Source organism: Jaculus jaculus, chromosome 5, assembly GCF_020740685.1.
Source record: "Jaculus jaculus isolate mJacJac1 chromosome 5, mJacJac1.mat.Y.cur, whole genome shotgun sequence".
Lineage (NCBI taxonomy): Eukaryota > Metazoa > Chordata > Mammalia > Rodentia > Dipodidae > Jaculus > Jaculus jaculus.
The window spans coordinates 81,804,881-81,821,253 of record NC_059106.1 but is presented as its reverse complement, the minus strand read 5'-3'; the positions used below and the strand labels follow the sequence as shown (position 1 = coordinate 81,821,253).

General features: G+C 51.1%; 1 protein-coding gene and 1 non-coding gene across 5 annotated transcripts in view; both read right to left on the bottom strand.

Moving 5' to 3' along the window:
- Slc6a9 (solute carrier family 6 member 9) overlaps window positions 1–16,373 on the bottom strand; it is a 49,543-nt gene that overhangs the window by 1,348 nt on the left and 31,822 nt on the right. For all 4 annotated transcript variants that reach the window (XM_004672520.2, XM_045150958.1, XM_045150959.1 and 1 more), the window contains 9 exons: window positions 16,050–16,320; window positions 6,726–6,858; window positions 6,401–6,535; window positions 6,212–6,315; window positions 4,542–4,779; window positions 4,318–4,452; window positions 4,116–4,215; window positions 3,926–4,026; window positions 51–221 (listed from right to left, as the gene is read on the bottom strand). In XM_004672520.2, coding sequence (XP_004672577.1) covers window positions 51–221; window positions 3,926–4,026; window positions 4,116–4,215; window positions 4,318–4,452; window positions 4,542–4,779; window positions 6,212–6,315; window positions 6,401–6,535; window positions 6,726–6,858; window positions 16,050–16,320 — 1,388 coding nt within the window. The remainder of the gene's footprint in view (window positions 1–50; window positions 222–3,925; window positions 4,027–4,115; window positions 4,216–4,317; window positions 4,453–4,541; window positions 4,780–6,211; window positions 6,316–6,400; window positions 6,536–6,725; window positions 6,859–16,049; window positions 16,321–16,373) is intronic.
- Window positions 5,271–5,488, bottom strand: LOC123461037. Its single transcript, XR_006637361.1, has one exon. It is a non-coding gene; the product is annotated as a small nucleolar RNA U3 (small nucleolar RNA).

Here is a 16,373-nt window from a genome sequence, read left to right as displayed (position 1 = left end):
CCAGCCCCTTCCACTTTGCCCAGCTACACAGCCTGCCCCCCAGGCCTCACCTGAAGAAGAGTGTCCCCATCTGTGCGACAGAGCTGGAACAAGGCATACAGCGGGATGCAGATGACAGAGGACAAGGCCATGAGGAAGCCGATGGCCACAGCCCAGCTCGGGTACTGGTAGTGGTTGTAGGTGATTGGTCGGTACTGGATCACCGTGAAGATGAGAATGAACTGCAGGGATGGAGGTAGGGAGGTGTGAAGCTGGGCAGAGCCCCTCCTATATACCCCATGCTTGTCTCACAGCCCCCCTTCCTCTCCTGGTTTTCAAGCTAGAAAAAGACATTTTAAAGGTCAGGACATGGACAACTGTTAACACCTGGGCAGTGGAAGAAGCAGGTGGAACCAGTGGCCTAGGGTGTGGTGGGCAGGTAGGCACTATGGAATGAGAGAGGTGTGTCTTTGTTAGACACTGCCTTTGGAGGTGAGCAGTCATGATCCAAGACTCATCATGGCTCTGTACTGCCTACTGAGGTAAGGCCGGATTCCCGGCCTTGAAGCCTTTATCTTACCGGTCGCCTCTGTTCTTGCTGGCCACATTCTCCTGAAAGGGTTTCTTTCTTTCTTTTTTTTCTTTTTTAAAAACCTCTATTTTATTTATTTGAGAGAAAGAGAAGAGAGGCAGAAAGAGGGAGAGAGAGAATGGGCATACCAGGGCCTCCAGCTACTGCAAAGGAACTTCAGAGGCATGTTCCCCTGTGCATCTGGCTTATGTGGGTCCTGAGAAATCAAACCAAGGTCCTTTGGCTTTGCAGGTAAATGCCTTAACTGCTAAGCCATCTCTCCAGCCCATCTTTTTTTTTTTTTTTTGAGGTAGGGTCTCTCTCTAGCCCAGGCTGGCCTCTAACTCATGGCAGTCTGACCTCTGCCTCCCAAGTGCTGGGATTAGAGGCATGCACCATGCCTGCTCCTGACAGGGTTTTTATTCTACTCAGCACTTTCCATCCTCCATCCATTCTGCAGAGCCTTCCTGTGCATTATTGTCTATTAAACCTCGAGCCAATGCCACTTCCTTTAGCAAGAACTCTCCATGACATTCTCCATCTGCTTTCCTCCCTCTCTCTCTCCCTCCCTCTCTCTCTCTCTCTCTCAAGTTTTTTCAAGGTAGGGTCTCACTCTAGCCCAAGCTGATCTGGAACTCACTTTGTAGTCTCAGGCTGGCCTTGAACTCAGAGATCCTCCTACCTCTGCCTCCCAAGTGCTGGGATTAAAGGCGTGCGCCACCACACGTGGCTCCATCTGCTTTCCTAAGAGCTGCTTTATTCAGTGTTTTCTGTCAACTTACAGACTCCTAAGATGGCATCAGCTCTGGGTCTAGGGCCCGGGGCACCGTGCTTGGCACAGTCTCATTTGTTGATTTCAACTGACGTGCCAAAAGAGAAAGGGAGAGGGAGGGATACAGATTGGGTGAAGCCCTGCCTCTCTATGGCCATGGAGATAGTGGCATTAAGCCTGAGGAGGCTACAAATGCTGAATTGAGTGTCAGATAGCAAATGCACCAGAGGTCTCTCTGGAGAAAAATGGTAAGGTGAGAAGGAAAAGCCTGTTACTATAGTAACAAAAAAGCTATGAATGCAACTTGGGCACATGGCTCATGGGGCTACCCAGAAGGCTGTGGGGAAGAGGGTGCATTGGCTTGGCAGGAGAGCTCAACTTCCCCCTTAGCAGTCTTCAGGGGCATTCTGGAGCTCGGGCTCCTTTGGTCTTCCTACATCCAAATGGGGGGATAGGGGTGCTCCTGGGGCACACAGTGGGAGTGTAGGACAAGTTTCTTTTTCTTTTTTTATTCATCCATGGTAGGGTCTTGCTCTAGCCTAGACTGACCTAGAATTCACTGTGTAGTCCCAAGCTGGCCTTAAATTCACAGTGATCCTCCTACCTCTGCCTCCCAAGTGCTGGGATTAAAGGCGTGCACCACACTATGCCTGGTGTACGACAAGTTTCTTGACCTAGCAGAGCAAGAGGCAGGTCAAAAAGAACTTTACTACAAACCCCAGAGAAAACACAGATGTGGCTGCTGAGCCTGGCTTCCTGGCAACAGAGAAGGCACTGCCTACTTTGCCCTAGTCTTCAGAGATCTAGGACCCAGGCTGAGGCTGCCCAACAGTCCCTTCTTTCTGTCCTTGGCAGATGCTCCCAGGTCTTCCCAGGGTAACAGTCTCCCTGTGACAACTGAGAGGCTCTGCTCCCTGCCCCCGGTGGAAGACCCTTGCCTAGGTCAGTGGGACACTACCTCCATAGTGACTGGTGCCTCTCTGCCCTCCCAGGCCTGACAGAATACTTCCGCTCCTCCTGTTTCAAAGCTGGGCCAGTGGCCAAGCTGATGCCTGTGCCAGGCTTGGGAACATCCCACACCTCATGTGGTGGAGGCCTCAGCCCTCCAGGGACCTTTTTTAGAAACATGAGCCAGAGTGGAAGTCCAGTACAGAGCTCCCTGTAGCACTGAGGAACTGAGCAAGGCACAAGTGACTCTGGACACTGCTTTGTATAGTGACTGTGACACTGTCAACCACATTACACACTTCCCACTCAAACAGGGGCAGCAAAATGAGACTCTCCTGGCCGGGCGTGGTGGCACACATCTTGAATCCCAGCACTCAGGAGGCAGAGGGAGGAGGATCACGGTGAGTCCGATACCAGCCTGGGACTATGGAGTGAGTTCCAGGTCAGCCTGGGCTAGAATGAGAATCTACCTCGAAAACAAACAAACAAACAAACAAAAACAGTCTTTTCTATAGCGTGGCTTGGGAGGCAGGCTCCAAATTGGGCTTCCAGCTTTCTATCACAGCTCTCTCCCTTACTATGTGAGAGACCATGAGCATGCTTAACATCGCTGTGCTTTAGTTTCCGCATATGTAGAGTGGGGGTGATGACAACACAGAGAAGTATATTTCGCATGTTAACATGTCAGCAGTGTGTATGAAGGGCCTGGCTCCTCCCAGCAGTTCACCTGTTTGATGAGTTTTCTGCTATTCAAAGTGGAAATGGAGAGCCCCTCTCCCAAGCCAGCCTACTTCCCTGCCTGGTAAGCTTAGGAAGTTGCCCCCACAGCAGAGCTGACCCCCAACTCCTGATCCTTCATTAACCGGTTCTGGGGCTACTTGGGAATGCTCCCACACCCACTCCTGCCATGTATATCTTCTTGGGGTCCTCCTCTGTGAGGGTCTGGGCAAAGAGCAGTGAGACAGACAAAAGCCAAACTGGTATCAGTGACTACCGAGGCCTCTTGGAGAAGGCTGGACAGGAATGCCACAGAGGGGCTGGCTCAGTGGAGTTGTTGCAGCTCTGGGCGAGTGTCGTCTTCAGTCAGATTCAGGGCTGGGGCTGGGGGATGGCTCAGTGGATAAAGAGCTTGCCATGTAAGCATGAGGACCTGTTTGGATCTCAAACCCTGTGTAAAAAAAGCTGGAAGCTGTGGTAGACTGTAATCCCATCACACAATGGCAAGATGGGAGCAGAAATGGAGTTTCCTAGAAGCTTGAGGACTAGCTAGTTTGGCCAATACGGTGGTACACATGAGACCCTGTTTCAAATGAGGTGGAAGGCAAGGATCGGCACCCAACAATTGTCCTCATCTCCACACACACGCCCCTGCATGCACACACACCAGAAATTAAAAAATTATTAAAAAATTATAAAAAATTATATATATACACACACACATAATATACACATGTGTTATAAATATATGTGGCTCAAAATGGCTCTTCCCAACCCACGGCCAGGCCTGAAAGCTCTGTATACACACACCTATCTAACTGTTCACCACCCCAGCAGCCACTCAGTGGACACAGAACTCTGGCTGAGTACGTGTGCTTTATGATCTAGTGGTTCCCAAGAGGGACAGTAGGGGCAGAGAGGGTCCCTGAGGAACTTACGAAGATGATAGCTGGAGAGACAAAGCGCCAACAGATCTGGAAGAAGAGAGGCGGTGGGAACCCCAGCATCATCTGGATGTCCTGGAAGTAGTTCCGGTGTCCTGGAGAGAGGGGGGTCAGCAGCCCAGCAGGACAGGGTGGGCCAGTCAGGGACTGGGACACCCGAGGCCATGGACGTGCAGGCGCTTACCATAGATGTACATGATAGACACACACATGATGCAGGAGATGATGACCAAGGAGAAGCTGGCTGCATAATTGTCCATCAGCAGCAGCCAGTAGATACCTGCCTGTGGACCAGCAGGCAGCTGAGCCGGGGGTGTCCGTGGCCCAGGCTCCCCCACCCGTTTGCCACATTGCCCACTTCACCCTGCTCTCGTCTCCGTTCTTACCTGGCTGGTGAGGGGAATGCCCAGTAGGAAGCCAGCCACAGCCACGCCTAAGGTCACATAGGTCTTTTTCTGCAGGATCCACTCATTTCCCACCTCATCCACGATGGCTGTGACCAGTGTCTCTAGGAGACAGAACTGCAAGGCCCAGCCATCAGAACAGAGGCTGACCTCTGCCAGGGCTGGTTCCCCCTCCCTGGATGCCAGCCTCACCCAACACATCGTACCTGTGTGCCCAGGCCCAGCAAGATGAGCATGAAGAAGAAGAGCAGGGACCACACGGGGGAGATGGGCAGCAGCGTGAGTGCCTCAGGGTAAGCCACGAAGGCCAGGCCAGGACCATGATCAGCCACTCTGGACACGTCCACACCCAGGTGACTGGCCATGAAGCCAAGGATGGAGAAGATGACAAAACCAGCATAGACACTGGTGGCACAGTTGGTGATGCTGATGATGACACTGTCCCTGAGGGGATGGAAAGCCGGGACAGCTTAGGAGACTCAACTTGTTTCCTTTTCTCTGACTTAGGCCAAGAGAAGTCATGGAGATGGGGAAAGTTCTAGAAACAATGGTGCCTCCAACTCTTCCTGTTTTGTTATTTTGAGGTAGGGTCTCACTCTAGCCCAGGCTGACCCGGAATTCACTATGTAGTCTCAGGCTGGCCTCGAACTCACAGTGATCCTCCCACCTTCCCTCTGGAGTGCTGGGATTAAAGGCGTGTGCCATCACGCCTGGCTGCCCTGAGTAATATTTTATTTATTTGAAAAAGAGAGGAAGAGGAAGAGGCAGATAGAGGATGGGTACACAAGGACCTGTAGCCACTGCAAACAAACTGCACACACTTACCACTTTGTGCATCTGGCTTTACATAGGTACTGGGAAATTGAACCTCGGTCCTTTGGCTTTGCCAGCAAGTGCCTTAACCACTAAGCCATCTCTCCTTTTTTTAAAAGGAAGCCACTCAGACTGTGTCCTCTCCCTCCAACTCCCCATAAGGAGAAGGATCGATCATCAATAGCAAATGGCAGTTGCAGCAAAGCAACACCAAGAGCCGGCTTCATACTCAGGAGAGAACGCTGCACCTCCTCCTCATGATTTCCAGTGTTCTACACAGTCAGAGAAACTTCTCTAGTAACGAACTATAGAAATGATCCCTGATTTTTTGGTTGTTCGAGGTAGGGTCTCACTCTGGCCCAGACTGACCTGGAATTCACTATGGAGTCTCAGGGTAGCCTTGAACTCACGGTGATCCTCCTACCTCTGCCTCCCGAGTGCTGGGATTAAAGACATGCACCACCACGCCCGGCTTCCAGTCCTCTTTTTAATTTTTTTTTTTTTTTCGAGGTAGGGTGTCACTCTAGCCCAGGCTGACCTGGAATTCACTATGTAGTCTCAGGGTGGCCTTGAACTCACGGCAATCCTCCTACCTCTGCCTCCCAAGTGCTGGGACGCCCAGCTCAGCCCTCTTTATAAATGAGGCGGTGCAATTGTTCATAGACCCAAGCTGCTGAGCCTGCCCACTTCTTTGAGTTCTAACTCAGAAAGTGTAACTTTTCCTCTCCTCCCCGCCCCCCCCTTTTCTTTCTCTTCTTTGGATGCCAGCTGAAATTCTAAGCATGCTTGCCCTGACATTTTGGGTTTTTCCCCTCTTTTTCTCAAAAAATCTCCTTTGCTTATCTGTTAAAAGAAAAATGTGAATCAGGAGCTCTTGACCCCTCGCAGACCCCTTGGGCCAAAGCAAGCTTCTCCCTCCGTTTCCACGACACAGTGGAGACTCAGGATGCTCAGACCGCAAGGCCATAGCGTAAAGGGTCTCTGGCAGGCAGCACCTGCAGGGCTGGGGAGTGGGGCGAGGCTATGGCGAAGGCAGAGCAGGGCAGCTGCAGCGACTTCTTACCGGTAGCAGTTGTTGTGGAATTTGTTGTAGGACGCCATGGTGATGAGGCCACCCCACGCACAGCCCAACGAGTAGAAGATCTGGGAGGCAGCATCTCCCCACACCTGCAGGGAGGGTGGTCAGTGAGGGGCTGCAGGCAGAGGCAGGGGTGCCCTGGCTACTCCCTGGCAAGCCCTTTTCACATCTCACCTTGGCCTCCAAGATCTTGTCCCACTGTGGGGTAAGGTAGTACATGATACCCGTGAAGGCTCCTTTCAGGGTCACGCCACGGACAAATAGGATGGTCAGCACCACATACGGGAAGGTGGCCGTGAAATATACCACCTGGGGCAAGACGGGCTCCATGACTCCTCTGTGCGGTTTCCTATTACTTCCCTCCCCCAGTCTCCACTGTGCTTCTGCCTCCCTCCTCCCCATGACTCATCTTCGCTCCTCCCTCAGGCCCCCACGACCCAGGAGGGGGAGCCTGGGTCTTTCAGGGTCGGAACAGACCCTGTCTGGGGAGGGTACTTGCTTTCCCTGAAGACTTGACTCCTCGGATGAGGCAAAGGAAGACGACCACCCAGGAGACACCAAGGCAGCCCAGGAGGGGCAGCCGCACCTCCCCAAAGTTCCCGATGTCATCTGACAGCTTCAGCACATACAGCCTAGGAAGGGGGAGATCGTCAATGAAGGGCAGCTTCCACTGCCCAGCAACCATGGCCACTCCCTCCTGGCATCACGTCTGATCAGCCAGCTTGTGAGAGATAAGAGCCACTTTGGGGATCCCAGCCCCTCTGCCTGCTGCAGCTCCTGGGAGCCCAATACAAGACTACTGCCCTGTAAGGCTCTTGGAGATCGCTTGAGTCCTGGGCCAGTCTCCTCTCCAGGAGAGGCCAGTGCCTGTCTGGGCTTACCGTAGGCCTTTTCCTACCCCTTTGGTATGCTCTGTCAGAAGCACCTCCCCCGGGGAGCCTCCTGTGAGTATTCCGTACGTCAGCGTACATCCAGGGAGCTGAGGAGCAGCACAGGGCTGTGTGACGATGGTGCCCAAACTCCTGCCCATGTGCATGTGGCTCCATCTGGTGCCCGTGTTCTTTCCACCAACCAGGCCCTGCGCTTGGTGCTGGGCACCCAGAATTGCAGGGGCCATCTTCCTGGCCCTCAGGGAAGAAGTTAAGGACAAGCAAGCACTACTGATGTAGGTGGGCAGGATGTAGCAGGCAGCGCGAGGTGCTACGGGAGGGGAGATGCTTCACCCTTTGGGAGAGCTAAGGTAGAAAGCTTCCCCAAAGAGCTGAGGCTGGAGCTACAGCGTGAGGAGGGAGGTGAAAGGATAGGGCATGCCTCGAATCTTAACAGGGCTGGAATAGTGGAGGGGGAAGGGAAGACAGAAGAGCAAGGAATAGGACCAGATTGTACAAAGTTGTGAAATCAAGGCTGAGAAGTTTGAATTTCCTGCTGAGGGCAACAGGAGACCTCAGAAAGGTTTGGTAAGAGAGATCTGAGGGCTGGAGAGATGGCTTAGTGGTTAAGCGCTTGCCTGTGAAGCCTAAGGACCCAGGTTCAAGGCTCGGTTCCCCAGGTCCCACGTTAGCCAGATGCACAAGGGGGCGCGTGTGTCTGGAGTTCGTTTGCAGTGGCGGAAGCCCTGGCGCGCCCATTCTCTCTCTCTATCTGTCTTTCTCTCTGTGTCTGTCGCTCTCAAATAAATAAATAAATAATGGACAAAAAATATTTAAAAAAAAAAAAAAAGAGAGAGATCTGATGGCTCTCATCTCTCACCATGGAAAACTCAAAGCCTTCTCTCACCCATCCTCCTGCTCTCCTCGCCTTGCTCACTGCTTCAGCCACACAGGCCTTGTTTTCCCCCAAACTTGTCAGCAGGCTCCCACATCAGGGCCTTTGCAAACGCCATCGCCTCTGTCTGAACTGCTCTTTGCCCAAAGACCCACATGTGCTCACAGGTAAGCAGCCTATGCAGTCTCAAAGCACCTGTGCCAGGGTGACATTCTTTTCTTTAATCTTACTTGTTTTCATGTGTGTGTATATGGGTGGGCCAGTGTCTCTTTGACACTGCAAACATACACCAGATAAATGTGGCAATTTTTTCTTTTTTTGTTTTTTGAGGTAGGGTCTCACTCTGGCTCAGGCTGACCTGGAATTCACCATGTAGTCTCAGGGTGGCCTCGAACTCATGGCGATTCTCCTACCTCTGCCTCCCGAGTGCTGGGATTAAAGGCGTGCGCCACCACGCCCGGCTAAATGTGGCAATTTTTTGTTTGTTTTTCGAGGTAGGGTCTCTCGCTCTAGCTCAGGCTGATCTGGAATTCACTTTGTAGTCCCACGCTGGCCTTGAACTAACAGCAATCCTCCTGCCCTACTTCCCAAGTGCTGGGATTAAACGCATGTGTCACCATTCCTGGCACCACTTTTTGCATCTTTATATGGGTGCTGAGAAACGGAAGCCAGCCTGGCAGGTTTTACAAGTAAGCACCTCTACCGCTGAGCCATCTCCCCTGCCCTCATCTTGACTTTTATTTATTTATTTTTTTTTGAGATAGGTCTTGCTCTAGCCCAGGCTGACCTGGAATTCACTATGTAATGTCAGGGTGACCTCAAACTCACAACGATACTCCTACTTCTGCTTCCCAAGTGCTGGGATTAAAGGTGTTTGCCACAATGCCTGGCTTTTTTTTTTCAGACAGACAGAATTGGTGCACCAGGGCCTCAGCCACTGAAATCGAACTCTTGGCACTTTCGCCACCTGGTGGGCATGTGTGACCTTGCACACGCCTTTCCTTTGTGCGTCTGGCTTACGTGGGAGCTGGAGAGTAAAACATGGGTCCTTAGGCTTTGCAGGCAAGCGCCTTAACTGCTAAACCATCTCTCCAGCCCATCTTGACATTCTTAACACATGTGAGCAAGGTGTCCTGTTTGCACTACGCACTATATACTATATAGCAGGGCTGATCCACATGGCTCCCTCCCTCTCGCTTTCCTTTAGTTTTTCCTCAGATGACTTCGCAAAGGGGCCTACTTTAACTACAAACCTTAAAATGCAGCCCCTGCCCCAATCCCACACTCCTCACCTTTCTCTGCTGTACTTTTCTCTACAGCACACAAGTGTCCTTGTCTCCTGTTCATTTACTTACTTTTTGATGTTGTTTCAAGGTAGGGTCTCACCCTAGTCCCAGACTGCCCTTGAATTCATGGCAATCCTCTTAGCCTCCTGAGTGCTGGAATTAAAGGTGTGGGCCTCTTCACCCAGCATATCTACTATTTATTTTGAGACAGGCCATCCTCAAAGTTGTTGTGTAGTCAAGGATAACTTTCTGCTTTTTTCTGAGGAAGGGTTTTACTCTAACCCAGGCTGTCCTGGAATTCAGTCTGTAGTCTCAGGGTGGCCTCGAACTCACGATGATACTCCTACCACTGCCTCCCAAGTGCTGGGATTAAAGGTGTGTGCCACCACACCTGGCTTTGTTTGGTTTTTGAGGTAGGGTCTCCCTCTAGTCTAGGCTGACCTGGAATTCACTATGTAGTCCCAGGTTGGCCTCAAACTCACAGCAATCCTCCTACCTCTGCCTCCTGAGTGCTGGGGTTAAAGGCAGTCACCATTATGCCTGGCAAGGATAACTTTCTGATCCCCTTGCCCCCAACTCTCAAGTGCAAGGATTACAGGTGTGCTAGGAATTGAACCCAGGGCTTCCCACATACTAGGCAAGCGCTCCATAAACTGAGTGACACCCCAGCCCTATTTATGGTTTTTGTGCACTTTGATCACTGTTGTATATCTTCAATGCCTGGCACCAAGCTGACTCAGTAAATATTTGTTCCTGAGTGAATGAGCACTGTGGCAAATGAGTTGGGACATAAAAAAGAGACCCCAGAGAGACACAGCAAGTGAAGAAGGAGCAAGAAAGAAGTACTTGAGCCTCAGTTTTCTAATCTGTGAAAGGGGATCATAACATCAGCCTGAGGTTAACCTGTGGGTAAGCGCCTGTTTTTCTTCTTGCAGCTGGGACTTCTCAGCACAGCTCCCAATTGGGAGGCTGTTCTCTGGCCAATGTTCATCCTCCCCCATCCAGTTATCAAACCTTATGGCAACATTTGTAATATCTCATGGTGTGATGTGACTCTGGGCCTTCATGGAACAATGTTGCCAGAGTTTGCTTGGCCTGCTACCTGACCATCTGAAGGACCCTTCAGTTGCCTCCTCAGCCTCCCATTTTCCTCCCAGGCCACTCTTCATGGCATGGCCTGCAGAGGGTGCTGTCTGATCCTGCCCTCTCCTGCAGTGCCCGGCATTGGGAAGACACTCCACTCTCCAAGCTCTCCAGCACTGGCAACTAACAAAGGGAACAGTGACCGGCAGGTGGACTAGAGGCTCCCAGTCGCCTTCTGAAGAAGTGCTTTGGTGTATTTTTTTCCTTCCTTCCTTCCTTACTCCCTCCTCCTCTTCTTATTTTTTGTGTTTTGGCTTTTTGAGGTAAGGTCTCACTCTAGCTCAGGCTGGCCTGGAATTTACTATGTCGTCTCAGGTTGGCCTTGAACTCACAGTGATCCTCTTCCCTCTGCCTCCCAAGTTTTAAAAAATTTATTTATGAGCCAGGCGTGGTGGCGCACACCTTTAATCCTAGCACTTGGGAGGCAGAGGTAGGAGGATCACCGTGAGTTCGAGGCCACCCTGAGACTACAGACTCAAGGTGTGTGCCATCATACCGGCTAAGTGTATTTTCCTTTTCTTGATAAACTTGATGTAAATACAGCTGCCTGGGTGTCCCAATTCCAGACACACTAAGTGCTGGCAAGACCTGCCCTTCAGAACAATAACACCTGTGGAGAGTCACTTTTTCTCAAGTGCCAACCTTCAAGTAAAGAAACCCTTCCTTGATTGAAGGATTTTTTTTAATTGGCTAATCAGGGCTGTAAAGATTCCTCAGTGGTTACAGCACTTGCCTGCAAAGCCCAGTGGCCTGGGTTTGATTCTCCAGTAGCCACATAAGCCAAACGCACAAAATGGCACATGCATCTGGAGTTCATCTGCAGTGGCTGGAGGCCCTGGTGGGTTCTTCCTTCCTTCTTTCCTCCCTCCCTCCCTTCCTCCCTCCCTTTCTCTCTCTCCCTTCTTATCTCTGTTTGCAAATAAATAAATAAATGTTTTTTTAAACTGCCTAATTATACCAGCTAAAGTAGTAGCACATAATATTTTTTACTGCAAGAGTCCAGCATTACAAGGACTACAGAGTTTAGACAAATAGCTTGGGAACCAAAGAACAGATTCTAGTTTTATTTTAGATGGCACCACATTTGCCACATTCAGTTGTTTTGTTTTGTTTTGGACCATGTGCTTTTGAGATCAAACAACCAAAGACCTTTTGGAACACAACATATTTATAAGTTGCCTCTTGATATACAACAAAAGGGATTATTCTGCCTTTTTGTATTTCTGAGACCATCTCTCTAAGGTTCTAGGCTGGCCTTGAACTCATGCCTCTTGTTTCAGACTCTCCCGGGCTGGAGCAGGTGTGTGCCACCACACCCAGTTCTTCCCTTTTTATTTATTTGACAGAGAAAGAGATAATGGGTGCGCCAGGGCCTCCAACCTCTGCAAACAACTCCAGATGTGTGTACTCTCTTGTACATCTGGCTTACGTGGGTCCTGGGGAATCCAACTGGGGTTCTTTGGCTTTGCAGGCAAACGCCTTAACTGCTAAGCCATCCCTCCTGCTCAGCTCTTTCCTTTTAAGAAAAACAACAAAACTTCTCCACAGATGACAGATAGAAAGATAAATAAACAATCTTATTTCCTCAAGAAGATAGTATATGTCTTGAGGAGACCCTCCCCCAACCTCATTCTTTGCCTGTCCAGCAGAGGGCATGTGCTCTTTGAACACTAACCACTGTAACAATGAGGAGAGCATGACCATCTAGATTGAAGGGCCAAATACCCGAGACATAGAGAAGCTTAGTGACCTTTCATGATCATACAGCAAGTAAGTGGAAGAGCCAGGACTTGAGATGTCAGCATGACTAGGAGCTGGCATGAGACACTGAGGGTGGATCAGAGTCCCCTGGGTGTCAGGTGCTGGGTGCCCCAGGGGCTTTGGGGCTGGGAAAGCCTGTTCATGAGTTTAGGGAAGAGGAGTACAAAAGGGGGGAGGGGTGTGTAATGCGAGCCTCAGGAGTAGGAAGGGAAAACAGGAAGCAGAAATGAATCAATCCCAGCACTCCTGGAGGCAGAGGTAGGAGGAGCACCTGAGACTACACAGTAAATTCCAGGTCAGCCTGGGTTAGAGTGAGACCCAAAACAAAAGAAAAAGTGGCTCAAGGGGTCTTTCCTTTGGGAGTCTTCTGCCTTAAAGGTATCTCTTTTTTTTTTTTTTTTTTTTTTGAGGTAGGGTCTTGCTCTAGCCCAGGCTGACCTGGAATTCACTATGTAGTTTCAGGTTGGCCTCAAGTTTACAGGGATCCCGAGTGCTGGGATCCAAGGCATACACTACCGTGCCTGGCTACTTAAAAATTTTGTTTGTTTATTTGCAAGCAGAGAGAGAGAGAAGACAGACAGACAGACAGAATGGGCACAGTAGGGCCTCCAGCTGCTGCAGATGGACTCCAGATGCAGGTACCTATGTTGCTTTATGTGGGTATTGGGGAATCTGACTTGGGCCATTAGGCTCTATAGGCAAGTGTGTTAGCTGCTGTGCCATCTCTCTTTTACTTTATTTTTAAAGGTTTTTAAGGTTTTGGGGCTCAAACCCAGGGCTCTACCACTGAGCACCAGCAGCTCCTTGTCTTTCCTTTGGCTTGTTCTTTGTTCATAATGGCAACTAGACATCATGCTGCCTTTCAAAAGAACACTGTGGATAAAGAACACCTACAGAGCACCTCTGGCCTCGCACCGGGAAACAGTCAAGCCAGGGAGGCCTGGGGCCCACAGCTCTGCCTCTGCCCCGGCTGCTTGCATCCTTAACCTTGGAACACCAGTCTCTAAATCTGAAACATGGCTAACCCTATCTACCGAGATAAGATGTTGGCATAGCGGAGATGGTACTAACACTTCTTCCTTACTCAGTGAAGCTGGCCTGGGCAGCTTTTCCTCCTCCCCATGGGGATCCAACTCAGGGCTTCACTCATGCCACTCAAATGTTCTGCCACTGAGGCGTTGCCCACCTCTCCCAACACACCACTTTCTTAAGAATCACTTCCCAGCCAGACCTAGTGGTGCCAGCCTGTAATCCCAGCTACTCTGGAAGCTGAGATGGGAGGACCACAAGTTCAAGGTCTTCTGGGCTACAGAGTGAGCTCGTAAAAAGAGGGCTGGAGAGATGGCTTAGCAGTGAGGCGGTTGCCTATGAAGCCTAAGGACTCTGGTTTGAGGCTCTATTCCCCAGGACCCACATAAGCCAGATGCACAAGGGGGTGCATGCATTTGGAGTTCTTTTGCAGTGGCTGGAGGCCCTGGCGTGCCCACTTTCTCTCTGTCTATATGCCTCTTTCTCTCTGTCTATCTGTTGTTCTCAAATAATAATAAGAAGAAAGCTGGGTGTGGTGGTGCATGCCTTTTAATCCCAGCACTTGGGAGGCAGAGGTAGGAGGATTGCCTTCAGTTCAAGGCCACCCTGAGACTACATAGTGAAATCCAGGTCAGCCTGGACTAGAGCAAAACCCTGCCTCAAAAAACCAAAAATAAAAAGTAAAAAGAAGACTGAGGGCTGGGAAGATGGCTCGACAGTTAAGGGTGCTTACCTACAAAGGCTGGTGTCCCAGGTTCAATTGCCCAGTGCCCACGTAAAATCAGGCACAACGTGGTGTCTGAACCTCCATGGAGCTCGTTTGTGGTGGTAAGAAGCCCTGGGGTACCCATTGTCCATCTCTCTCTTACTTTATCTCTTTCTCTCAATCTCTCAAATAAATAAATGTATATACATGTTTTTAAATAGGGCTGAGGCCGGGTGTGGTGGCACACACCTCTTTAATCCCAGCACTGGGAGGTAGAGGCAGGAGGATCGCTGTGAGTTCAAGGCCACCCTGAGACTACATAGTGAATTTCAGGTCAACCTGGACTAGAGAGAGACCCTATCTCGAAAAACAAAACAAAACAAAACAAAACAAAACAAAACAAAACAAAACAAAACACCCTCAATGCTTATTAACATGCATAGTGGTCCTAGGTTCAAACTTCAATCTGCAAAAAATAAAAGAAAATAAATCGCTTTCTAGGTTATCCATAAGGTGGCAGCAGAGAGCTGTCGGGCCTGGGACGGAGCTAGATAGGTAGGCGTGGCACAGTCCCAGCTGGGGAGCAGAGCTCAGCTGACCCCCCCCTGCCAATGGGCATCCCAGCCAGCCTTCTCTGAGAGCTATTCCCTTTTGATTTCACCAGCTAGAGTCTCCCGAGCCTTTCTGGCAGCCGGCTGCGGGTCCAGGCGGCACCGGAGCATCTACAGGGATGGGGTAGGAGGGCGAGTGGGCTGTGCGCTTCTGGGAGCTTCTAGGAAGTTCACCTTCAGACTAAGTCACGGTACCCAGAACGCATCGTACTTCTGACGGGGTTCTCGGCTTGGATGGGAGCTCTGTCGGGTGACTGCTCCTTCAGTGTGCTCTCAGGAATGGACTTAAGTGACTGCAGTGTCTCTGGGGCTGCGGGCAGCTCACCTATGGCTGACCAGCATACAGCAGAGGAAGCCTGGGCCAGAGCCTTGCGTGGACGCCTGTACTCTGCAGTGCCCCCTGGCCTCTCCTGTGCCACTGCTCAGTGACCCACCTGTCTCCAGCCCCAGCTTTGCTTCTTCTGGCCTCTGCTCACCAGCTCATGACCCCCCTCCCCAATTCCTCCACCTCCATCTCCCATTTCTGGGCAGTTATGATCACTGCCTCCCTCCTGCTCCCATTCCCTAGGCCTAATCACTACCCATTGGTGCCTCTTCCACACTCCTGTCCCAGGACACCTGCTCCGATTATGATTAGCTATCTGTCTCCACATACACTGTGAATTCCTCAGGGCAGGCCTCTGAGCCATTCGCATCTGCCAAAGGCACACGGGACCTACACAGGGGACAACACAAATAAATGTGGAATGAATGAATGAATGAGTGAATGAGTGAATGAATGAGGCCTGCTCACCCACATGCAAGAATCTGCCCTGGGCTCCCCAATAGGGCTGACCTGGAGTTCACTATGTATTCTCAGGGTGGCCTCGAACTCTCAGCGACCCTCCTACCTCTGCCTCCCGAGTGCTGGGATTAAAAGTGTGTGCCACCATGTCCGGCTTGCTGTGCCCTCTCTACTGTTGGGAGAAGATGTTCCAGGCACCTCAAGCCGCAGCTTTCCTTCAGCAGGCCCAGAGATGCCAGTCTCTGTCACCACCGAACAGAGCAGGCCAGGCTATCTTGGCACCCCAGCTTATCAACTTCCAGGGCTCATTTTGTTCTGTAGCATTAAGTTGAAGCCTAATTCGCATAAGTTCTCAAGTTCCAAAAGGTCCCACCACTCATGCTGGTCTCAACAGAGCAGGCTGTCTCACTGCGGCCAGCCTCTGCTCTGCATTGCTCATCTCTCCTCTCCAGCACTCCCCTGTGTCCTGGCTCTTCCCTGGAGACGCGGCAAGATTCTGGAGCTCTCCTTCTCTGCCACTCTGTACGGATTCCCCAACTCACCGCCCCCCATCTTCCATGGTGCTCTCTGTACGTCTGCCCTCCTCTGTGCCCAGCTGAGGTAGGAAAGGCCATAATGCCTAGTCTTGTGTGCATCTCACCTTGCACTGATGACATGCAGGCATTGGCTGCCAGGTGGAGGCAGGGAAGGCTGAGGGTTCATCAGGTCCCTGCCACCCGGTCTCTAATGAGGGCCTCACCTCCAGTACTCCTCGCTGGGGCTGGTCCTCTGCATGGTATGGTTGGGCAGGTGGGAGAGGTTGCTGGGCAGGGCAGCAGGCCAGGAGCTATTGGTGAGGTTGGTAGCATCCAGCACACCGGCACAATCTGGAGTGTTCCAGGGGTTATTGCAGTAGGCCCAGGGCAGCACGTGAGCCATAGAGGAGAAGAAGTAGTAGAAGGCGATGCAGATGACTACGTTGTAGTAGATACCAATGTATGTAGACACCACCATCATGCCATAGCCGACGCCTGCAGGAAAGGGCACAGTCAGCACCATCGGCCAAGGAGCCTCACTCATCTAG